This window comes from Lonchura striata, chromosome 25 (assembly GCF_046129695.1).
Source record: "Lonchura striata isolate bLonStr1 chromosome 25, bLonStr1.mat, whole genome shotgun sequence".
NCBI classification, from domain to species: domain Eukaryota; kingdom Metazoa; phylum Chordata; class Aves; order Passeriformes; family Estrildidae; genus Lonchura; species Lonchura striata.
Window position 1 is genome coordinate 6165773 of NC_134627.1, and position 23033 is coordinate 6188805.

General features: G+C 57.1%; 4 protein-coding genes across 6 annotated transcripts; 1 reads left to right on the forward strand and 3 right to left on the reverse strand.

The window, feature by feature from the left end:
• Window positions 1–17: 17 nt before the first annotated feature.
• On the forward strand, window positions 18–5128 carry AARSD1 (alanyl-tRNA synthetase domain containing 1). 2 transcript variants are annotated; one of them, XM_077788281.1, is made up of 13 exons: window positions 18–113; window positions 193–315; window positions 390–549; window positions 943–1000; window positions 1343–1499; window positions 1586–1702; window positions 2316–2446; window positions 2606–2672; window positions 2857–2948; window positions 3402–3456; window positions 4014–4108; window positions 4249–4399; window positions 4908–5128. In XM_077788281.1, exons 1-12 carry the CDS (start codon window positions 75–77, stop codon window positions 4382–4384), a joined length of 1230 nt encoding a protein of 409 aa, XP_077644407.1. In that variant the 5' UTR covers window positions 18–74; the 3' UTR covers window positions 4385–4399; window positions 4908–5128. The 2 variants fall into 2 exon arrangements, with proteins under 2 accessions (XP_077644407.1, XP_021388515.2); XM_021532840.2 differs by lacking the exon at window positions 4908–5128 and having other exon boundaries at window positions 4249–4471.
• Window positions 5129–5886: 758 nt separating this feature from the next.
• G6PC1 (glucose-6-phosphatase catalytic subunit 1) lies at window positions 5887–8731 on the reverse strand. The gene is made up of 5 exons (XM_021532842.2): window positions 8471–8731; window positions 7871–7980; window positions 7452–7560; window positions 7111–7226; window positions 5887–7014 (listed from the first exon to the last, which is right to left on the reverse strand). The coding sequence occupies exons 1-5, from the start codon at window positions 8698–8700 to the stop codon at window positions 6503–6505; spliced, it is 1077 nt and encodes a 358-aa protein (XP_021388517.1). The 5' UTR covers window positions 8701–8731; the 3' UTR covers window positions 5887–6502.
• Window positions 8732–12264: 3533 nt separating this feature from the next.
• LOC110471837 (amine oxidase [copper-containing] 3) lies at window positions 12265–15447 on the reverse strand. The gene is made up of 4 exons (XM_021532858.3): window positions 13854–15447; window positions 13483–13768; window positions 12722–12851; window positions 12265–12567 (listed from the first exon to the last, which is right to left on the reverse strand). Exons 1-4 carry the CDS (start codon window positions 15421–15423, stop codon window positions 12265–12267), a joined length of 2289 nt encoding a protein of 762 aa, XP_021388533.2. The 5' UTR covers window positions 15424–15447.
• Window positions 15448–16718: 1271 nt separating this feature from the next.
• On the reverse strand, window positions 16719–20872 carry LOC144247516 (amine oxidase [copper-containing] 3-like). 2 transcript variants are annotated; one of them, XM_077788418.1, is made up of 4 exons: window positions 19196–20872; window positions 18007–18210; window positions 17581–17711; window positions 16719–17048 (listed from the first exon to the last, which is right to left on the reverse strand). In XM_077788418.1, the coding sequence occupies exons 1-4, from the start codon at window positions 20763–20765 to the stop codon at window positions 16764–16766; spliced, it is 2190 nt and encodes a 729-aa protein (XP_077644544.1). In that variant the 5' UTR covers window positions 20766–20872; the 3' UTR covers window positions 16719–16763. The 2 variants fall into 2 exon arrangements, with proteins under 2 accessions (XP_077644544.1, XP_077644543.1); XM_077788417.1 differs by having other exon boundaries at window positions 17581–17710; window positions 17925–18210.
• Between the last annotated feature and the right edge of the window lie 2161 nt (window positions 20873–23033).

Here is a 23033-nt window from a genome sequence, read left to right on the forward strand (position 1 = left end):
CGCCGCCGCCGCCGGTCCCCGCTCCTCCGCCGCCGCCACCCTCGGTCCCGGCTCGCCCGTGCCGAGCGGTCGCGATGGTGTTCCGGTGCCAGCGGGACAGCTGGGCCCGGCAGGTAGCGAGGGGCCGGGCGCGGGGCGCGGGGCCGGGGCAGGCCCGGGCGGGCCCTCACGGCGCCGCCGTCTCTGTCTCAGTTCGCCACCAGGGTGGTGTCGTGCCGGGCGGCGGAGCTGCGGCCCGAGGGCGGCGGGGAGCCGGTGCGCGGCTTCCAGGTGGTGCTGGAGGACACCATCCTCTTCCCCGAGGGCGGCGGGCAGGTACGGGCCGGGCCGGGCCGGGCGGGCACCGGGCACCGGGCCGTGCCGGCGGCGCTGACGTCCCGTGCCCGCAGCCGGACGATCGCGGCCTCATCGGGGACGTGCCGGTGCTGCGCGTGACGCGGCGGGGCCCCGAGGCCGTGCACTTCGTGCCGGCCGCGCTGGAGCCGGGCGCCGAGGTGCTGCTGTCGCTGGACTGGGAGCGCCGCTTCGACCACATGCAGCAGCATTCAGGTCCGTGCCGGTACCGGGGGGCGCCCGGTAACACCGGGGCAGGGGGGCGGTCAGCGCCCGACGTGCCCGCACCCCTGTCAGGGTGGGGAGAACCCCGACAGCTGTGTGCACAGTCTGTTCCAGCAGGTGCCCCTCTGCGAGCCCTCCTTGTCTTGTAAACAAACGCACTGAAAACACGTTTGGAGGAGAAAGTTCAGCCTGCTTTGCAGCCCCAGCGTGTGCTGCAGTGCCCGGAGCCGAGGCTCACAAAGCCAGAGCTTGCTCCTCCCGAGCACTGCCTGGAGCCCCTCAGTGCCCAGCACTCGCCTGTCATGGAGAATGTCAACAGGAAAGACACGGCCTGACTGAAAGTACCAGTGGCACTCAGAGCTAGTGCTTGCACATCTCTTCCAGGACAGCATCTCATCAGTGCCATTGCAGAACAGATGTTTGGATTCAAGACGACTTCATGGTGAGCAGGATAAAGGTTCCTTTTGACCCGTTTAGCATGTGCCACCATGCTACCCAGCACAGAGCCTGAACACTGAAACACCATAAGCAATTTGGCTATTTCGTTTGAACTCGGACATGGCAGGAGAGGTGACTGACCTGGAGAGAAGCTGTACAAAGTGTTTGCTCTGTCTTGTCCTCCTTAAGTGTTTGGTTTACGCCTGGTGCTTGGAACATAACAGGGAGAGGAGGGAAGTCTGTTTTGTTTCAGTCACCACATTCCCAGCAGTGGGATGGTGGTGCTGCACAAAGGGATCTCCCGGCTGGTCTCAGCTACAGCAGGAGATGTTCTTCCATGGTGCAGGGAGCTGGGCCGTCAGCGAAGTGTCATTGAGCTGGACACCCCCTTGGTGACAGCAGAGCAGGTCGAGGCTCTGGAGAAGAGCGTGAACGAGAAAATCCGGGACAGGGTCCCTGTGACAGTGAGGGAACTGGCTGCAGATGACCCTGAGGTTGAAACGGTGAGCAGTGGGGGAGAACTGATGGTATTCATGGAACAGAATAACTGAGCACAGATGTCACCTTCTTTGTCACCCTTCTCTGCCAGGTGAGGAGCCGGGGGCTGCCCGATGACCACGTAGGGCCAGTGCGTGTGGTGGACATCAAAGGCATCGACTCCAACCTGTGCTGTGGGACTCATGTCTCCAACCTGAGTGACCTCCAGGTGGGCTGCTGCAGCTGGGCTGCCTCTGGGAGCCACACTCCACATGAAGTACAGCCAGAGTCCCTGGGATCCACAGGCTGCTCCAGACTGTGCTGATGGGGAAGGGGGTGGCAGCAGTCCCAGGCTGAGGGAGCCCCAGGAGGGTCACACACGGGCTGGGTGCCACAGGTGCTTTTGTTTCCTTGTTGAAGAACTCAGCCCTGTATGCAGCAGTGATGTTTTTGCACTGCCAGGGGTGTTGGGCATGTTCCCTCTGCTTAAAGTTCTGATATTTTTGGATATAATGGATGAGAAATCCTTCTGTGCAGGGAAATTGTGATAAAATTCTAGACATGCTTTTAAGTATTAGTACTTTCTAAGTCATTGGTTGGAGTCTGTTTCCCAGCAGATACATCCAGATGCCCTGTAGAGTACATCCCATGGCTAAAAGATTGCATAAATTCCACCTAACCACCATCCCTTTTTTTTGTATGTTGACCTTATGGCTGATTTTGATCTATTTATTTTCACTAGCAGAGAGTCAATATTCACCATCGGGCATAATCTGGCAGGAACTGACCACCTATGTGAATTACTAAAATGCTGATCTGACCAGGTTGATTTTCTTTTTAAGGTTATTAAACTCCTTGGTGTGGAAAAAGGGAAAAAGAACAAAACCAACTTGGTCTTCTTGGCAGGAAACAGAGTGCTGAAGTCAATTGAACAAAGTCACAGTACTGAGAAGGCTCTAACCTCCCTGCTCAAGTAATGCCTTTTCCACTTCTGTTATTTCATTTTCACTCTTCCTCCTGAGAGATACCACATAAGCCTCAGGGCTGTGTGTGATATTGCCCGTTTTGCTCCTTTAGGAAATCCTTCCTTTGTCCTTCAGAGTAGTCATCCAAAGTCTTCCATTTCTTTCAGAAATGGACCAGGTGAGCACGTAGAGGCTGTGAAGAGACTGCAGAGCTCTGTGAAGCTGCTCCAGAAGGTACAAGATTGTCTGGGAAAAGTGGGTTATCACTACTTCCTGTAGACCAGTTGTGGTAACTGGGAGTCAAATCATTGGCTTCAGTTTTTCTGGATATTGTGAAAAGTGCTCAAACCTCTGGGAACACAGCTGTGTTCACACTGACTTCTCCAGCTGCAGTACATTTCATTTCCTTTTCTTTCAGAATAACCTGAACCTGCTTAGAGACATTGCTGTTTTGATAGCCCGGGACTTCAAGAACAAACCTGCTCCAAAGCAGCTGTTTGTACTGCACAGGTATGGGGAACTCAGGAAAGAGGGACCAACAGTTTCCCACATGTTTTATGGCAGCTGGATTTCTCGCACTTGTGCAGTTTGTTTTCTCAAGGAAGGGTGTAAACAAAGTAAATAGAATATTAAACAGACTTGGCCTGTTGCAAAGTTGTGCAATTAAAGGAATCTGTAATTCACTCACTGAATTCTTCTGGTGCTGGAGCTGAGAAATTACTGTGTCCATCCAATTCCCTCTGCACTTGATATTTTCAAATAGTACCAGGGAGCTCTATTTCTTAAAAATAACACTTGCATAATTCCTAAAGTGTCCACAGGAGTGCCCAGCGAGGATTTACATATATAGATAAGAGCAAAAGGCCAAAATCCTCATCAGGCACTTGGTTTCTGATTGAGATTTTGTACTCTGGAGGGGGGTTTTGCTTCTTTCTGAAGTGTTTTTTTAATCCATCCATACAGGAAAGAGGGTGATTCTGAATTTATGAACATCATCGCTAATGAGATTGGGACAGAGGTAAGTCACTGATGAAGACTAAACTGGCACCACTGGTTTTTCACCCCAGTTATACACAGACAGGGGCTGGCCAGGCTGCTGTTCCTGCCACAGTCATGATCTGCAGATCTCATTCCTGTGACAGGTACCTGAGGTTACCTGTCCCCAGCAGCCTCAGTCTGTAGGGCAGTCCTCAACAGTGAGAATTCAGAGCACTGGAGAAGAGCCTTAGCCCCCAAGAGCTGTACAGAGCCTCACTGGCTGAAATGGGTTAGGACAGGATTAGGTAGCAGTAGAAGAGAAAGAAGGGTTCAGTCACAATCACCTAGTTCAACTGCCAACTGTATCCTTTTAACTTGGGATACCCCAGTACTGTTGTGTCCCAACAGCACATGACTGGGCAGAAAAGGCTCACATGCCACTTCCCTTTTACTTTTTTCAAGCAGTCTAAGTCTCGGTAATGCACATAGACTTCCAAATTGTCAGTTTGCTGTTTGTGTCCTCTGGCCAGTGTCTGTCCTCTTCTTGGATGAGGAGAGCACTGACTTATCTGGAGCAAGGCCCATCTTTGTCCACAGGAAACCCTGCTATTCCTGACAGTGGGAGATGAAAAAGAAGCAGGACTCTTCCTTCTAGCTGGACCTGTTGAAGCAGTTGAAAATTTAGGTCCCAGGTAACGTGGTTTTTGATTTGTTTAATTTGAATAAGAAGTCTGATGTTGCAGACTGAGCAGCTGCACAGTGTGATGCAGGCCCAGATGCATGTGTGCTGTCTGGAGCAGGTTGGCTCCAGCCTGTGCTGTTGTTGCTGCAGGGTGGCAGAACTGCTGGGTGGGAAAGGAGCTGGGAAGCGCGGCCGCTTCCAGGGCAAGGCAGCCAAGATGAGCCGGCGAGGAGAAGTGCAAGCTCTGCTCCAGGAATTCATTAGCAACCAAAACCCGGGAGCATAAGAAACAATTCTCAGAGTAGGTTTGTCTTACATTTGTTTGCATAGGCTGCACTAGCTTCTCTACCAGAGAATAAAGACCTGAACCCAACAGCTGGTGTGCACATGCTCTGCGTGGGCTGCTCGCAGAAATGGGGAGGGGATCTGCCATCAAGGCTTTGCTGCAAGGGCTCATTTCTCAAGACAAATGGTGCAGGGATTAAAGTAGTCCTTAGTGAACCACTTTGTAGAGTTCCCAAACCCAGAACGGGCCGCCTGCTGGCAGTACTTTGGGGTATTTTGTTTTGTGCCAGTTGCTGAGGAGGAATTGCTTGGCACGAACCCTCTAGCAAGAGGCAGCTGGGCTGGGCAAGGGCACCTTGGGCTGGACAAGGGCAGAGAGCAGCTGTAAGGGAGAGCAGGTACCCAACATGCAGATCATTCCTCACCACATACCAAGTCCTTTCCCTTGGTGGGGTGCAGTTGTTTCTGGTCGTTTTTTGACCATCAGTAGTTTCTTGGGCTGATGCAGCTGTAAACTCCCTCAGGATCAGGCAGAGCTGTCCCTGGTGTTCCCTCAGCTCACCTTTCCTGCCCAGGCAAGTCCTTGAGCTGCTGCAGTCTCCTCTGGAGGAACTTAAGGGCACTCTGGAGCCACAACGGGGCTTAACAGGTAATTTGAGAATTTACCCTCCCCTTTCTTGCTATAAATGGCATGACAGGTTTACCCCAGGTGTTGGTAATAAATAGAGAAACAGAATAAAAGAAACCTCCATGCTAAGGAAGTTTATCTGTCATGAACATGGGGATGGGAGCAGCCCCAGTAGATCAGGTTCCCACCCATGGCTGCTGTGACTGCTGCATGGCCACAGCCTTGGCTGAGCTGTTGGGATGGCATCAGGACACAGGGACCACCACTGAGGCCTGGCACTGGGTGTGGGCTCAGAGCTGCAGGGGTGGTGCTTTGGGAGCACTCCTACACATGCACACAGAGTCTGGCAGGAACAAAGTCTCTGCACCTCCCTGTGTATTTTGGACTGTCTCAGACTGAGGGAGGATATTTCCTGAGGAGGTTGATAGCTGGGCTGAACAGCCTGCACAGCTTGGCGGGCCCACAGGACTTCCTGCTGCAGGGTGAGCACTGGGCTGGGGTCCTGAGGTGGGAGGGGCGTGACCCCAACTCCACACCAGGGCAAAATGCTGCTTCTGTCCCCTACACCTCAGCACAGCCCCAACTGAGCCAGTTGGTCCCAAAGCTGAGCTTGTTTCTGTAAGCAGTGAGGTGACACAAGTTTGTCCCTGTTCCTGGCACAAAGTGCACCCAAAAACCTTGGATAAACAGCACAAAAAGCAGCTCATTGCTCCCCCTGTGCTGTCAGTGTTCAGCTGCACCTCAGGGCAAAAGATAAAGACCCAGGGCACTAGGCAGTGCCCTTCCCAGTGGCTTGAACATGTCTTGCAGATGTTGAGGGTCTTCAGCCCCCAGTAGAAATGTCCTTCCTCCATCTGCAGGCAGGACACTCAAACTCACAAACTAAACAACCTTCAGCTTTAATAAAACACCTGTGCACAGCCCCTCCCAGACACATGTAATGCGTGTACACACAGGGGTGTGTGCACCCCACACTGACCACACTGAGGTGAACACCAAACGTCCCAGGGCTGGGGGTCCCTCACACAGGCACTTGATCTCCATGTCACAGCCTGCCCTTCCTTTGGCAGAGCTGCCTCTTCAGCAGAGCCCAGACACGCCAAGGTGAGGGCCCTGCTGCCAATGGTGCTGTCCCCAGCCCTGCAGCACGGAGGTGGCCTGTCCCCACGGGCTGCAAGGGAGTGCAGGACCTCCCACTGCTGCTGCTGCTGCTGGGTCCTGGGCAGGTGACCCCCACCTGTGGGTGCAGGAGGGACAGCAGGGGAGTTGTGGGCATGCAGGGCTCTGTGCCATCAGCCAGGCCCAGCCCAGCGTGACTGGCACTGTGGGTCCCTGTTGTGGGAGCCACCCAGCAGCACCACTAGCCCAGCCTCCATGGTCTGCTCCCAGTGCAGAATCAGCCTGTGCAGACTCAGGGGGAAGCAAACAGTGGCTGAGGTGCACCCAGGGCCTGGTAGCTGCCCCTGAGGGCACCCTGGGGTGTCTGCGGCCTTAGGCAGCCTTTTTGTCCTGCGTGGCCAGGAGCTGGGAGAGGCAGTAGGGGATGAGGCCGACAGTCGCCAGCGGCACAGCCGCGCTCTTGCAGAAGGAGAGGGCGTAGAAGAGCAGCTGCATGTGCGAGGGTGGCTTGAAGGCATCGAAGACATGGAGGATGAGGAGGGAGGCAGCGACGCAGCCCAGGCGGAAGGGCAGCTGCTGGCCCTGCTTCAGCCGGGAACTCTCCTGGTACAGGTGGGAGTTGAGGGCCAGCCCCAGCCCGAAGAGGATGCCCAGGTTACGGAGGAGGCTGGCGAAGGGGGTGGTGTCAATGTGGACCCACTCGGGGTTGCTGCACCACTTCTGTGCCTTCTCCAGCGTCCAGAGCAGGTCCACGCCGAATGTCCACAGCAGCAGGTAGAAACCCAGGGTGAAGCTGAAGAGGAAGAAGGTGATGCCCAGGTACCGATGGAAGCTGGCTTGGTAGATGCAGCGGACGTGCTGGAAGGTCTTGGCCACAGCCATCCCTGCCAGTAACAAAGTGGGAGCACTGGTCAGTGCTGCAGGTACTGCAGTCCAGCACTGTGCTGCTGTAGGAAAGGGATGGGGGAGCTGATACAAACCTGAGAAAACCCCTGCAATCACCTGGTGGGGGAAGTGAGCAGCAATGAAGACTCGGGACATGCAGACGCAGACCTGGACTGCCCAGAACCCAATCCAAAGCACTGTCCACAGCACCCTGTGAGGGATGGGTGGCCACATCAGTGCCAGGGCCAGCTTGCACTGCCCGTGGCACTGCCATCACATGCTCCAAACAATGCCTGGCTGTCACTGAGCCTGTCTCCATGCAAACCCCAGCTGTCAGTCCACAGCCCTGTGCCTTGATGGGCTTGGCTGTGCCTGTCAGTGCTGGAGCTGCCTCTGCCTGGCACAGGTGGTTTTGGCACACAGCTACACAGCTTACCAGTATCTGAGTGTCCTTGACTGCTTCTCTCCCCCAGCAGCAGAGAGGAGGGCTGTCACCATGACATAGTACACGCCTGCTGCACCCATGGCATGGCCAGATGGGCTCCCTGGGCAAGAAGAGAGACCCAGGTCAGAGTCTGCATGGGCCAGAGCTGAGCACCCGCAGGGGTTTGTGCTGACCCACCACAGCTTCGCCAAGGGTCAAGGTCTGCTCCGTGCAGGAGCTGCCTCCTTCCCCTGCAGGCACAGCCAGCGTCCCCAGGAGCACAGCAGCAAGGGTGTCCCCAGGGCCTTATGCTCCCTGCAGACTGCCAGGCAGACCAGGCCAGCACCCCCCTCTTTGTCTGCTCAGGTCACCATGGGCAAGCAGCCCCTGCCCCTGGCTACAAGCCCCTTCCATGGCCTGGGGAACCCTACCGGGGCCAGTCTCGCAGGTGAGCGGGAACTGCTGGATCTCTGGTGCAGAGTTGTTGCCATAATAGTCTGTGTCAAGGACCCACCAGTATGGTCTCTCCCCAAAGAGGATCCTGAAAAGAAAAGAGAAGGGATCTGGGGAGGTCCATGACATAACTGCAGCTTTAGATCTGTCCTGGGACATGGAAGAAGCAAAAGACCCACAAGTGGTCCAGGGCATCCTGACAGATACAGCACCCAGCTGGTTCCTTGGTTCTGACAGCTGACACTGCCTGTCCATGTCCCCCAGCCCTGAGGGGGAAGAGCAAGAACTTCCTGGGACAGGTCAATATGACGTTCTGTGGTGAGGGGCTCTGTAAAGATCCCCCCACTCAGCACCACAGCCCTGGCTGATAGGAGGCTCTGTTTGCAGGAGGCTCCATCTCTGCTTGGAGCAGAGGGGGGGAAGAGCTGTTGCTGCATGGCTTGGGAAGGAGTGACCATTGTCACTGCCCAGCTGCTCTTTGTTCTACTCCAGCAGAGTAGCACAGATGGGGCTGAGAGCACCTACATTAATCCAGGTGTGCCAACACACGGTGGGAGTGTTGGCTTGGGGCTACTCACCATTTGAAGACGAGGTTGAGCCAGTCTCCAATTACAGCCACCCAGATGAGCCTGATGCCCACTGCTTCGCTGAAGTGGAACCAGATGGGGAAGAGGACAAAAAAAGCATTCCTGAGATCAGCAGCATAAGAGATGAAGAGGAACCAGTCCTGGGAGCCCTGGAAGTGCTGCTGCAGCCAGTGTGTGGTCCGGATGCCCACGTCGTGCAGGAGGTTCATGTTGGCCTCCATCCTCCTCTGCTGCCCTCGGCGTGCCTCTGGCTGTCCCGTGCTCCACTGTGCCACTGGGGTTTTATACTCTGCAGGGTCTTGTTTGCAGCAGGCAGGTCACTGTCCCAGCACTGATCTTTGGACCCAAAACCACTCTTTCCAAAGGTACATCACCAGGGGGTTGTAGCAAACATGTTTGGAACAGCTTACGTAAAAGGGGAGAACAGGTTCCGAGGGCACGTGGAGTGCAGTGCTCCAACCCCAACACCCATCCCCTGCCCCTCACCATGCCCTTGCCCAGGGGGATCCTGCAGCCCTGGCTCCTCCAGCTACCCACTACAACAGCCCAGCTGCTCTGACTGACACGCAGCCCTGGCTCCATTATCCCACACTCTGTGTGTGCCAGCCCTGAGGAGCTGCCCTGTCCAGGGCTGACAACTGCTCTGCTCTCTCTGCCATCCCCCCGTGAATCACCACCTGAGCATGGTGAGGATGCCCAGGAGTGTGGAGTGGGTGCATGGAGCAGAGGGCAGACTGCCCACCCCCTCCTCATTTGCCAGGCTAATTTAACCAGGACTTTGCATAATGGGAAACTTTCAAAGCTATTCCTGGAGGTCCCTGCAGTCCCAGACAGCCAGGCCTGGGATGCTCCTGGCTGCCAATTGTGTTCTTCTGATCTCTAGTGGGGGGCTGAAGGACCTTTGCAAATAGGGACTGCACTTCTTCTCCCAGCACTGCTCCACTGGGTTAATCCCTCCTGCCCCATCAGACCCCAGCTGTGGGTACAGAGCCAAACACAGAACTCATCCTGTGGTGCCCACGGCCATCCCATCCACCCCAGCTGCACTCTGCTGTCCCTGGTAGCAGTGCTGGCACTGCAGCCTTACCATCCACAGCTGCCAGTGCTTGGACACTGCCCTGTGGCAGCAGCACAGGGTGCCCAGCCAGCAGCAGCACAGCTGAGCAGACAGCAAGGCATTAATGATCAACAGCCAGTGAAATGCATCACTTATCTCCCTCCTGAGAAAATTCATGTCAGGATCCTTGAACCCCTGCCCTATGTTGTTTGTCTCTGTGAGAGCTGTGTCCAGTGCTGAGTCCTGCTGACAAACAGCAGGAGTTACAGGCCCCATCCTGCCCCTCTGCCCACGCAGAGCCCAGGGAGCCATGGGGTCTGACAGGCAGAACACCAGCAAACCTTGCTCCCTGGGATGGCCTGGGAGGAAAGCAGCAAAGGCCACAGCCTCAGCCCTGCTGCAGGCATGTCCTATCTAGCCTGGCCGTGCTGCACCCAAGGAAGGTGGTCCCAGACCCTGGACTGAGCTCCTGACCTGCAAAACATCCCAACAAAACAGAAGTTTGCACAGAAACAGAATTACTCTTGCAAAGCAAATTCCCCAACAGTTCATTCCAGGGTCTTCAACTGAGAGTGGCTTTGGCCAGCGTGAAGGAATGCAACATACTTGGCTTCTCCTCCAAAAATATTTTGAAACTATCAGCAATAAATCCTTCACAGGAAATTTCACAGCAGAAACTGGGGCAAAAAGTGTTGGCCATGGGGATAAGCACTCCAGTCCCCTAGGAAAAAGTCACTGCAGGATAACTGGGGCCATAGGGGGGTGAGAGCAGGATGGAAGCAGTCACATCCTCCCTCCCAGCACAGAGGGGCTCAGCCCAGTACCTCAGTGTGTTTGGGCAGTGCCAGCTGCACATGCCAAATCCCCAGCCCCAAAGTCACTGTGTGGCCCTGGGGCAGGGCAGGGCAGCAGGAGCTGCCTGGGCATGCAGGGTTCTGCATTCTGGCTGCTCTGACAATTGCTCAGGGTCCCGCTCGTCCCCTGCACCGTGCAGCCCTGCCAGCAGCACCGCTGGGGATGTGCCTTCCCAGGGAAGGAGTGGGGCCAGGCTGGGGGAGCCCAGCTTGTGCCCTGGTCTGTACACAGCAGGCCCAGGCTCAGCTGGCAGCCCAGGAGCTGTGTGAGTGCTGTGGCAGCAGCTGGCCCTGGGACACAGCGTGCCCGTGATTCCCAAGGTTCTGGATGCAGCTCTGGCCAGTGCAGCACCCGTGGGGGCTGCAGCGTGCCACGTGGAGTGCCCGTGTTTGCTCCAGAATGTTCCTGACAGCTGCAAGGTCCAGGCTGGGCTGTGGCAGCGTGGTCACTGCGTCAGAGCAGAGTCTGGGCAGCGCTGCACATGTGGGCACACAGGGGGCAGGGAGCTGGCTGGACATGACCTTCCTTCTCTGGGCCAGCCCCTGATGTCACCCCAGGGCACCCAGGGACCACTGCAGCCTCACACTGAGCCATGGCCTGAGCTGCCCTCTCCTCCCATCACTCTCCCATGTGCTGCAGCAAGCTGGGCCAGCTCCTGGGGCATGTGCCACAGCCTTTAGTGCTCCTCAAGCCCCTCACAGCATCTTCTGGACAGACCCATCCACTACAGCGAGGGGTCAGGGGGGATGGACACCCACCATGCTCCCAGGGACACTTTGGTGAGTGTTTAGTATCTGCAGCCATGGGCCAGGGCTGGCACTGGTCTCACCAAGCTTCTTGGCGTCCCCATGCCAGCCTGGCACGGTGGGGAGGGGTCCTGTGGGCTGTGGGATCCTGCAGCCCAGAGCTGCACATGCAGCTAAGGAAGCAGAACCAAGGGTCCCCAAACAGGGGGGCTGAGCGGGCTGGGCTGCAGCCAAGCCCAGAACTGATTAACACAGCTCGGAACAAGTGTTAAACATTAACTCCCTTGTTTGCTCCATATTCCCTGGCCGGAGCCTCCTGCCAGCAGCGGGGTCCAGGAGCATCCAGGACAAGTCACACAGCCATGCCGGGCACGGGGCGGGCACTGGGGTGGCCCCACAGCCCTCGGACCCCCACAGATCTGAGCCAGGACCATCCCTAACAGCACTTCAGCCGTGCTGGGCTCTGGCCCCGGCCACAGGAGACAGAGCAGCACCCGTGAGTTTGTTCAGGAAAAGCACTCGAGTGCCTGTTTACTGGGGAGGGCAGACAGGGGCAGCCCAGCCCGGGGAGTGCCCGTCTGGAGCCCCGGCCAGGGGCTCCTCCAGCAGCCTCCCAGCAAGCCCAGAGCAATGGGAGCCTGCGTGGTCAGGCAGCTCCTGCTGCCCTTCCTCTGCAGAGCTGGCACTGCAGCAGCAGCCAGGGCTTGGTGCCGTGGCTGGGGAGGAGGTTTGGGCATCCACACCAACACCACACCACTCACTCCTGCCACTGTGGGCAAAACCTCAGGTGGAACACGGCTCCAAGGGCAGCTGCAGCCTTGGCCAGCACTGTCACCCTGTGTGCACTGATGATGGGAAAGTGGTGGATGCCCCATCCCAGAGGAGGGAAGTGGCTGTGGGCACCCCACAGTACACAGGCTGACATCCAGGATGAAATTAAAAAATCACTCCCAGGGGCTGTCTTTCAGAGGCTTTGAGTCCTCCTTTGACAGTGCTGCAGTGCACTGAGCTTCTCCCAAAACCCAACCCCGAGCACTGGACGCCCTGGGCAGGGGGAGGGCAGGTCCTGCTGTGGGACAGAGCCCCCCTGAGTGCCCACCCCAGAGCCAGCAGCAGCCCCTGGCCCATCAGAGCCCGCCAAGAGGCGGTGCCAGGCTGAGGTTGAGGAAGCCCCCAAAGTGGAAGGGAGGCAGGCGGGGGGCACAGGTGGCAGCGGAGGACAGGCAGGCGAGAGGATTGGCCCCACATGCCCCGAGATCCTGTTCACTGCTGAAGTAGACACTGTCAGAGGAATCCACCGAGGGGTCCTCGTTGAAGTAGTTGTAGGGCCTCAGGAAAAAGCCAACACCATTCCCCACAGTCACTGTGTTGGGGATGTCTTCAGCATGAGGGACATGCAGGAACCCCACAGTGATCCAGGCAACCAAGTCCTGCGAGAAGAGGAATCTGTCAGGCTGAGCAGGGCTCTGCCAGCCCATCAGCTGCTCAGTCTGGCTCTGGGACGGCTGCAGCTTCTCTCCAGGGCATGAGCCAGGATGGCCTGACAAGCTTCAGCTTCTCTCCATCCCAGGGACCCCAGCTTACCTCGTTGGTGATGGTCTCGTTGTTGATGAAGTCAGCAAAGGCCACAGTGGGCGTCCAGGGGTCATTCTGGTTGTAGACGCTGGTGCTGGTGGGCTCCTCCTCCTTCCTCCGGGTGACAGCCAGCTGGTACCTGCCAGCACAGGGGTCAGAGGGGCTCGTCCACGCCAGCCATGGCATTGCCAGCTGGGATGTGCTGCCAAACTGGGGCTGGACATCCCCGGTCTGCCCTGGGGCAGGGAGGGAAAGGGCCAAGAGAGGAGCAATGGGCAGCAGCCCCAGCATCTCCAAGCTTTGTGGGGGATCCTTTGCTGCCTGTGGCTTTTCTAGCATGGATGGATCCAGGTGCAAATGCTGCCACTCAATGCCCAATGCACTCCCTTAAGCCACAGCTGCTTCCCCACACAGACTTCCCCAGAATGAGCTCCATCAGTTCACCCTGGCAGTGAGACTGCTCTGTGCTTATCCCAAGCATTTTCCAAAAGGCATTCTGTCCTCCTGGGAAGATACCACAACCTGGCAATGCCAGTGCTTCCCTTGGGAATTCATTCTGCAGGCTCAAATGTGCCTACAACCCCCTGCAACAAAGGCCTCAGACTCCTGCCTGTGAACTGCCATTAGCAGATGTTCTTGAGCAACATCTCAAGGAAATTTCAGAGCCAAAAGCTACAAATGTTTGCTGTTTAACCCTTCCCTGCCTGGTGCAGGCCTGCCCAGGGGTGAGAGCCTCCCTCCACCAGGAGCAGGAGCAGCTGAGGCCTCACCTGCCCCAGCTGACAGCTCGTTCCATGGAGCTGTTGGTGGGCAGGTGCTTCCCAGCAAAGCTGATGATCTGGATCCGGTAGCTGCGTGGGTGCTCCCACTTGTTGGGATTGGGGCTGACAAAGGAGAGGTACCGGGGCATGGGGACATTGAGTGGGAATGCTGCCTCATCCTCCTTCTCCAGCCTTTCCCTGTGGAGGTATGGCCGCTCAATGGTGTTCTGTGTGCTCCAGGGATCTTTGACAAACTGGTACTCCATATCCTGGGTCTCCAGGGAGTTCAGCTGCCCTGTGAAACAGAAGAGAAAACCCGCTCAAGCTCTGCACCCCAGGCCACAGTAACCACAGCCATGCACAAAGGTGGCCAGACCTACCGTCAACATCCAGGTCCACCTTGTAGTGGATGTGGTGGAGGTGCATCGTCCCCAGCGTGTGGGGCCCAACCCTGTTGCCATAGTCAGTGCCTCGGCCATGGAAGAAGGAGGAGCTGATGTAGCCAGTGGCATGCACCCGGACCTCCACGGCCCCGTTGGCGTGGAACATGAAGTCCCAGATGTAGTCATAGTTAATGAGTGTGGAGATGGTACGGATGACCAGCGTGTTCTTCCGCAGCCCGCCATAGTAGAAGGACTGTGAGTCAGAGAAGTGGCGCCTGAGAGGGAGGGCAGAGTCATGCTCAAAAATGCAGAGTGAGTTTTGGTTGGTTTTGGGGGTATCTGTCTCTGCCAGGTAGTGCCGGTCCACGTAGGTGGCTGTGTAGGGGCAGTCCAGGCCCTGGATCAGCTCGTAGGCAAAGCGGCCGATGCCAAAGCTGCCGTCCAGGTAGCGGGTGGACATTCCCCCAGGGCAGTTGGAGCTGTACAGGGCTAAGGCTTCCTGGAGACTCAGCTCATAGACAATCCTCTCCCCACGGTACCTGATGTCAAAGAGGCGTGGGCCGGTGTTGGGGTTCATGCCGAAGGCGATGCTCCAGCCCTGGAAGGTGACGCGGTTGTTCCTGACGCTGTAGCGGGGACCCTGCGGCTCGAACTGCAGCGGGCCCGGCGACCCGGGCGGGCGCCGGGGCTTCATTGAGCCCAGCACTGCATCAGCCTGGGGCTGCTTCAGCCTGACAACCTCCAGCGCACCGGCCACAAACTCCTGTTCCAGATCCCCCGTGCTGGCAAAGTACCGGCCACTGTAGAAGACTTTGTGCAGCTTCCACCGGGAGACGTGGAGGTCCCCGTGGTCCACCAGCACCTCCAGCCCCACTGGGGACAGGTAGTAGCCGGTGCCAGCCACGTTGTGGAAAAGAACAAACCAGGTCACGCGGTCACCGGACTTGAAGCCCCGTGGGGCTGTGGTGAGGGCGACCAGGTTGGTGCCGTCAGACTCGCAGCACGCAGCGAGGAAGCGCGGCGCCTGTTTCAGCTCCCTCTGAATGAGGGTGTTGATGTCCGCGTACTCCTTGCCAGTGACGGGCCTGCGGTGGTAGGGCACCTTGCCCCCGTACTTCTGCACCGTCACGTCCCGGTGGTACGCCGGCCCCGGCAGCGGCCCCACCACGTACTCGCTGATGTTGGGCTCTGGCTGCTTCCCAAAGTACAGCACAGCCAGAGCCTCCCGGGGGGGACGAGCCCCGCCGCCGTCCAGGAACCGCAGCACCTCTGCCTTGGCGGGGACCTGCAGATCCACGGAGGCGATGCAGTTGTCCGAGGGTTTGGCACGGGAGGCGTCCACCAGCGGCACCCCGAGGTGTCCCTGCAGGTACCGCACCACCTGGGACATCTCCTCGGGTGTCAGGTCAGCAAACACCAGGCTCTGGCCATCCTCGATGTCCTCCTGCTCTGGGGGCAGGTGCTGGCAGCTTCTGGGGGTCCTTTCTCTGGTCAGCAACACGCAGGCCAAGGCAAAGATTGTGGCTAAGGCCAGACCAAGGAGGACGAGCACGGTTTTCAGGCTCATGCCTGCTGGGGCACTGAGCGCTCCCACAGTCTGGCAGGACACGTTTCCAGCTGTGGAATCCTCCCAGCCACTCACTAGAACAAGGGGCTGGGTTGGCTGGGGTTTATTTTCCTCCCCTGTTTCCTCAGCAGAGACAGCCTGGAGCTACTCACAGGGAGGGTGCAAGGGGATGTTCTCACACATGTCAGGATTTGCTGGGAACTATAAAAGGCAACATTGCTCTGCTTCCCTAGAGGGCCATAATTTTAAGTAAACTCAGTGTTTGTACATTTGTCCTTCCCCTCTGGTCTCAGATCCTACTCCCAGAGCTTGGAGTGGATGGATCCAGTCACGTAGGGGAAATAAGCACATTCTCCCTTCTCCTCCTTCTCTTAACCCTGCAGATGCTGGGCAGGCAGCAGTGGCTGTAGAGATAAAGCTTCCCTGTGCAGAGCAGTGCTAAACACAGCACCACTGACACAGCCCTGCCATCACCAAGCAGCACTGACTGCTGCTGCCAACATCCCCATGGTCCTGCAGCCAGGAGAGAGGGGACAGCTGTTTGTCACCTTGCAAAGGTGTCCACTCCTCCCGAGTTACAGCCTAGCACTGATGGGGCTGCGAGGAGGGGATCAGGGGTGTCAGAGCCCAGCCAGTATCCTGGAAAACAGGCAGGGGCACTGGCCATGCTGCATCACCAGCAGCCATGAAAGGTGAAACCATTAAAGCCATGAAACTCCTTCCCCTGCAAGGTCCTGTCCAGATCCCCCCCTTGTGCCCAGCACTGAGGGCCTGAGAGCCACAACCCACAGAGTCCTGGCCATGACCCAGCCTCCCCCAAACGGCCACAGGGCTTGGTGCCAGTGCCCACCTCCACCCCAGCTTGTCCCTCCTGCACTCCAGCTGGACGTCCCCGTGCCCTGACAACACCCAGAGCCACATTGCTGGGCTGCTTTGTGGGCACAGCAAACATGGCAGAGAGCAGCATCATCCCCCAGGAGATGCGGCTGAAAGTTGTAAGAATGAGACACTTGAGAGAGTTGGACCAGCACCATTTTCATTATTTTAACCTGAGATATGCACTACACAGCACTTGCTTCTACAGCAGAGGAACAGGATCCTCTCCTGACTTTCCTCTGGCAATAGACTCAAATTCAGGAATTAACAGATAACAGAGACTTCCATCTCACCTCATACTAGGAAAATCACGTTTCCCTTTTCGAGAGCACTATTTCAAAAGCCGTGATAAAATGTGAAGTCACTGGACAACTGAAAATTGAGACAACTTCACTAAAAAGCTGAAAATCGGAGACAGAACAGTCAGCCTGGTGTCTCTGACCACATCTCACCATCCTGTAGCATTAAAGCCTGCTCATATTTCGAAAACCATCATAGGTGAATGGGGGGAAGTTTGGCAAACAAGAGGCAGTTTTGGGCAAGCAGGCAAGAGGGTTGATTTCACATGCTGTAAAGTCCTGCTCACTGGTGAAAAACACACCATCGTGGGAGTATATCGAGGGGTCCATGTCATAGTAGTTGTAGGGCCTCAGGAGAAAACCAACCGAGTTTCCCACGGTCACAGTGTTGGGAATATCCTCAGAGTGCGGAATATGGAGGAAGCCAGCAGTTATCCAGGCAACCAGGTCCTAGACAGGGAAGAGCCACAAGCCCAGAATTACTTCAGAAGCTGCAGCAGCAGTGACCAAAATACATGTGGGGCAGTGGGGAGTGACAGAAGAGAAGGAGGGGGACCTCAACGGGCAAAAGCTGGCTGCATTCCCACACACCAAGCCCTCCCTCTCCTGGGAAAGAGCTCCTCCCTTCCCCAAAGACCTGCCACAGCCATGGCAGCAGATATCCACCCAGCAGAAGGGCCCTTGCCTTCACCTCCATGGCCTCACTCTGGTCTCACAGAGATTTTAATGACATTTTGCCAGCATTTCTCCACATGGAGAAACAAGCTTCTGCTCTGCACACACTCTCTATGTTCTCTGACCAAAGTACCAAGCAGACACACAGAGAAGGGGATGCTCAAACCAAATTTCCTCTTTCCTCTGGGCTGCTGCTCTCAAATCTGGGCCCATTGTCCCAGGGGTGGTGCTGGAGTCTCTCTGCTCCTTGGGGTTCCCGTTGAGCCTGGGCAGGGTGTTAAATTCCATCCCAGGGACCCCAGCTTACCTCGTTGGTGATGGTCTCGTTGTTGATGAAGTCAGCAAAGGCCACAGTGGGCGTCCAGGGGTCATTCTGGTTGTAGATGCTGGTGCTGGTGGGCTCCTCCTCCTTCCTCCGGGTGACAGCCAGCTGGTACCTGAGGACAAGAAAAGAGAGGGGAGCAGCCCCCGAGGCAGGGCAGAGCTAAATCAGCTCCTGAAAGTCTGCAGAGCACAGGCCTGCTCAGATGGAGCAAACCCAGAAGAGTGCTTCCCTGTGCCTCCCATCAAGGGACATCCAGCAATGCCTTTGCAGCTGGCAGGGCTGAGGGGGTCTCTGAGAACCTGCCATGCCAGCCAGAACAGCCTGACCTTGCCCAGCTGATGGCCCTCTCCATGGAACTGGCCTCAGGGATGTGGTCCCCTGCAAAGCTGCTGATCTGGATCCTGTAGCCGCGCTGGTGGCCCCACTTGTTTTTGCTGTTGGCAGCGAAGTAGATGTATCTGGGCATCTTGGAGTGGAGCCGGAAGGCAGCCTGGTCTTCTGTGTCCAGGACTTTCTTGGTGAGTCGTGGCCGCTCTATCTGCTGCTCTGGGCTCCAGGGAGCCCGTGTCATCTCAAATGCCATGTCATGGGCCACGAGGGAGTTTTTCACCCCTGCGAAGCCAAAACAAAGTCACTGAGGAGAGTCCCCACAGTGTCCTGTTCCCCAAGGACATCAGAGTGCCTGCTCCCCCTGTTCTCCCTCCCTGCACCCTGGGCTCTGAGCACCGACCCAGTCCAGGAGCAGTTGCTGCTCCTCAGCTCCACATGCCATGACAACACCCATGTGTGGAACTATGGCTGGACACTTGTCCAAGCGGGGCAGCACCACTCTGCAGCAGATGCTATGAGAGACAAGAGGGGACAAGGGATGAGCCTCACCCCAGGGCAGGAGAACAGGTTTGTCTCCCATGCAAGCATAGTCTAATTAAGTAGAGCACGAGCTTTGGTACTGCTCATCCTGCACAGTGGGGCACCTGGAGCAGCCTGGGTGCTGCACACATTTGCACATCACAGACAAGATCAGTGTTGTGCTGTTCTCAGGCCCTGCCACAAAGAAGAGACATAGACCCAAGGTTTGGAGCAACAGGAGTGGCATGGGAGCAAATCAGTCTGGAGACAAGGTGGCAAAAAGTTGCTGAGAGCATTTCATGGCCAGTGCCTGTGCAGGTCTGGCAGAGGGATTATGGCCCAGCACCTCCTGCCTGTCCCACCATGAAGCCCCTCTGTGTTCTGTTCCTTTAACATGTGAATTCTCAGCTTTCATAAAAGCTATTTCAGAGCTGAACCTATGGACATCTGTGAAGCCTTGAGCCCCACAGAAGAAGATCCACACACAGCGGAGCTAAATTCCTTTCTTTTTCTCACATGAACTAAACTTCTAAGCCCACACCTTCCCTGTCAGAATAAACAGTGACAGTCTGATTTTATCTGCCTTCTCACTGTTCCTGCAGTTCTGCCACCCCCCCACTACAAGCACATCACCCTGCCCCACAAATGGAAAGGAAAACCTATATAACCACCAAAAACGTAAAGTTTTTTCAGTCTAAAGGTATTTGGAGAGAACTTTTTAAAAAGCAGAGACAAGATCCAGACCTACCTCCGACGTCCAAGTCCACCTTATAGTTGACAAAATGGGTGTGGATCGTACCCAGGGTGTGCTCCCAAAGCCTATTGCCATATCTCAGGCCATCCCCGTGGAGAAAGGATGAGCTGGGGTAGCCCGTGGCCTGCACCTTGCCCTCCAGGGCCCCGTTCTGGTAGAAGATGAAGTCCCACACGTAGTCGTAGTTGCCCACGGTGACAATGGACCGAACGACCAGAGCGGAGTTGACCAGCCCCCCGTAGTAGAGCGCCTGCAAGTTGGAGTAGTGGCGCCTCAGAGGGGAGCCCAGGTTCTGCTCAAAGATGCAGAGCGAAGCCTTCCTCTTTGTGGGCCTCAGGCTGTCCGACAGAGAGTGTGTGTCCACGTAGGTGGCCAGGTAGGGGCAGTCCAGCCCTCGCACCAGGGGCGAGGCGTAGCGGCCCAGGCCGAAGCTGCCGTCCATGTAGCGCGTGGACATCCCTCCCGGGCAGTTGGAGCCGTACACGGACAGCGCCTCCTGCACACCGATCTCATAGGCAACCCTCTCCCCCCTGTGTCGGATGTCAAACAGCCGCAGGCCTGTGCTCACGCTCATGCCAAAGGCAAAGCTCCAGCCCTGGAACACCACCTGGTTCTTCCTGACGCTGTAGCGGGGACCCTGCGGCTCAAACTGCACTGGGAACTGCGCCGCCCCAGGCGCTCGAGGCCTCATGGACGAGAAGTCCCCGTCCCGCGGCGCCTTCCTCACCTTCTCCACGCTGATCCGGCCCTGCACGTAGGCACTCTCCAGCTGCACCATGTCCCTGTAGTACTGCCCGTTGTAGAACACCCTGCTCACCGCCCACTGCGAGATGTCCAGGCTGCTGTGGTCCACCAGCACCTCCAGCCCCACCGGGTGCACAAAGAACCCGCTCACGTTCTGAAACAGGACAAACCAGGTGACCCGATCGCCAGACTGGAATCCATGAGGGACTGTGGTCTGAAATGCCACGTTGGTTCCGTCATACTCAAGGACTTCTCGCAGGAAGGTCGGTGCTGCAGCAAACGCCTTCGTCTCCAGGAATGCTCGCAGCTGCTCGTACTCGCTGCGCAGCGTCGGCCTGCGGTGGTAGGGCACCTTGCCCCCGTACTTCTGCACCGTCACGTCCCGGTGGTACACCGGCCCCGGCAGCGGCCCCACCACGTACTCGCTGATGTTGGGCTCTGGCTGCTTCCCAAAGTACAGCACAGCCAGAGCCTCCCGGGGGGGACGAGCCCCGCCACCGTCCAGGAACCGCAGCACCTCTGCCTTGGCGGGGACCTGCAGATCCACGGAGGCGATGCAGTTGTCCGAGGGTTTGGCACGGGAGGCGTCCACCAGCGGCACCCCGAGGTGTCCCTGCAGGTACCGCACCACCTGGGACATCTCCTCGGGTGTCAGGTCAGCAAACACCAGGCTCTGGCTCACGGATCCTGTCTTCTCCTCAACCCTGGGCTGGGATTCACAGCTGGGCGACCGCCCACCCCTGCTCAGCAGCATGCAGGAGAGAATGAAGATTATCACTGCGGCCCCGACCAGGAGAACGTAGGGAAGTCTGGGGTTCATCACGCCGGGTGCAGTGACAGCACTCGCAGGGTGGCTGAAGGATCCAGAGCACGTCCCTCACCTGCAGACCAGGCTCTTTATTCATTTGCAACCGTGGGCGTAATGGCAACGCTTGTGAGGTGGGGAGGGAACTTGTAGGTCCTGTGGGTCTCTGAGAGGAGATCACAGGCCCCAGCCAGTTTGGCTTGTTTTCTCCCCACCCCAGATGCACCAAAGGAGCCAGCCTGGCAGCCAGTGCCTGGCTCATTCACCAAGCTACTGATGGGTTTCTCTGCTGCACGGTGACACCACAAAGAGCCCCAGTCTCATCTGTCCCAGGGGCCTTTGTTTCTTTCTCTGTCTCCCAGGATGCTCTACCTCTGTTGCCTCTTGGATCATGGTGATGCCAAGGGGGAAGGCTCAACCAGCCTGGTCCTTCTGCACCCTGTGCCCCCAGACCAGCCCCACTGCCCTGAGGGGCCGGTCTCTGCTGGCACAGCCCGAGACCTGCTGGCTCCCAGCATCTCCACATGCCAGTTCTTCCTGTCACCATTCTCTGGTGCCTCCAAGACCTTCCCAGCCCTGAAGGAAGGGACCTGGCAGCTCCAGCCTGCTTCTGGCTGTGGGCAGACCAGAGGCAGCTCCATGGTGAGAAAGGGCAGCACTTGCTGAACCACTCCTGTCCCATTCCAGCAGAGGTGATCTTTGCACAAGAGCTGCCCTGGACAGAAATGGTGTGAGGCAGCTGCCCCTGCAGGGCCACCAGCTCCTGCAAGGCTCCGCCATGGCTCCTGGCCCCATGCAGGGCAGCGACACGCACCGACAGCAAGGATGGAATTTTGGAGATCAGGGCCCACCAGACAGGGTGGATTTTTGGAGATCAGGGCTCTCCTGCTGGGGAGAGTCTGAGGCACAGCCAGGAGGGGCCAGAACCACCACAGCACTGCTGCCATTTACTCCGTTTGCATCTGTGTTAATTTAGGAATTAGGTTTTCCTTCCCACTTCCAACTAGGCAATAATTGCCCCTTTTCCCTGCAAGCCCCAGATCAGCCTCAGATCAGGCTCCAAGAACCTGTGTGGGCAATGAGCCACTTTGGCTGTGGCCCAGCCGTGCCCCGGCGCTGGAGGTGCAGCTCCTGTGGGAGCTGCCCGAGCTCCCTGCACGGCCCCGAGCCCTCCTGCCTGAGCACGGCTCCCCTCTCACCACAGGGAACAAGTCTGAGATTTACACAACCCTGCTCCAGAGAGCTTTACAGCACTCAGGGCTCAGGCTCTGTAAGCAGAGGAGCACTGAAGTCACAGGAAAGGGCCTTGCCCCCAACAGGAACTGTATTTTAGCACATTCTCCAGCCTTGCTTGCAGGAGGGAACCACCATCAGCCCCGATTTTGACCGTAACAACAGCAGCAGCACCTTTCAAGGCCACACGAACCCCTGTATTGCAGGAGGACACATGCTGGGACCACATTCTTGCTCTGGGGTTAGCTGCAGCTTGACCAACATAGCTCTGAGGTTACTTTCCACAATTCAGGAGACAGCCAGGATCCCTGGGGCTGTGTTTCTCTTTGGGCTGGTTCAGATGTAGCCACTGCGCACCAGCGACCTCTTTGGTCCCATGCAGATGTAAAACATTTTCCCTCTGCCTTTTACAGAGGAGGTTTTCAATAACAGGCACCGTGTGTGGCCCCACTGTCCCCGGACTGCAGGTGCTGCCATCGCCTCCCGGGGGACTCAGAGGTGCCCCTGAGGCTGAGCATCCCTGCACTTCCAGGGGGGCTGCCAGCACTTCGCTGTGAGCAGGGGGCTGCTCTGGGCTCAAATAACGCTGTGCAGACATCCAGTGCCAGAATGTGACTTCACTACAGGAGCTCACTGGGTCGCTGTGGTGGCTTCTCAGCTCGGGATCCAATGCCCGAGTGTTTCCTCAAGAGAAGGGGAGAGACCTGCAGGAGCTCAGCCCCACGGAGCACCAGGACAGCTGCCCTGCTTTACATGGGGCAGTGAAACACGAGGAGGATTTTCCCAAGGGAGAAGGAGTGCCAGGAGCAGCAGCAGGCGCTGCGCAAGCAGGCTCACTCTGTCTGTGCTCAGACAGGGCCACCTCCCTGTCTGCCCGCCCATGCCTATGGCAACACACACCGTGCCAGACGTGAGGCCTCAAGGAAACACAAACATTTTCCAGCCGCTACCTTTCATACTTTCCCTGAGCTGAACACACAGCTCCCAGAAATTCCCACTGCTTTCCACTCAATGACCTTGACAGACTGTTTTATATAGTGAAAAATAATT

Bases quoted from the DNA above. Each gene is read 5' to 3' on its own strand.
- AARSD1 (XM_077788281.1), top strand. From the start codon at position 75: ATGGTGTTCCGGTGCCAGCGGGACAGCTGGGCCCGGCAG. The intron at 316-389 runs GTACGGGCCGGG...CCGTGCCCGCAG, and splicing joins TCCCCGAGGGCGGCGGGCAG to CCGGACGATCGCGGCCTCAT. The intron at 2,447-2,605 runs GTAATGCCTTTT...CATTTCTTTCAG, and splicing joins GCTCTAACCTCCCTGCTCAA to AAATGGACCAGGTGAGCACG.
- G6PC1 (XM_021532842.2), bottom strand. From the start codon at position 8,700: ATGGAGGCCAACATGAACCTCCTGCACGACGTGGGCATCCGGACCACA. The intron at 7,981-8,470 runs GTGAGTAGCCCC...TTTTCTTTTCAG, and splicing joins CTCAACCTCGTCTTCAAATG to GATCCTCTTTGGGGAGAGAC. The intron at 7,561-7,870 runs GTAGGGTTCCCC...CTTCTTGCCCAG, and splicing joins CACCTGCGAGACTGGCCCCG to GGAGCCCATCTGGCCATGCC.
- LOC110471837 (XM_021532858.3), bottom strand. From the start codon at position 15,423: ATGAGCCTGAAAACCGTGCTCGTCCTCCTTGGTCTGGCCTTAGCCACA. The intron at 13,769-13,853 runs GTAGGTCTGGCC...TCTGTTTCACAG, and splicing joins GGTGGACCTGGATGTTGACG to GGCAGCTGAACTCCCTGGAG. The intron at 12,568-12,721 runs GTAAGCTGGGGT...CTCTTCTCGCAG, and splicing joins ACGAGACCATCACCAACGAG to GACTTGGTTGCCTGGATCAC.
- LOC144247516 (XM_077788417.1), bottom strand. From the start codon at position 20,765: ATGAACCCCAGACTTCCCTACGTTCTCCTGGTCGGGGCCGCAGTGATA. The intron at 18,211-19,195 runs GTAGGTCTGGAT...TTGGCTTCGCAG, and splicing joins GGTGGACTTGGACGTCGGAG to GGGTGAAAAACTCCCTCGTG. The intron at 17,049-17,580 runs GTAAGCTGGGGT...TTCCCTGTCTAG, and splicing joins ACGAGACCATCACCAACGAG to GACCTGGTTGCCTGGATAAC.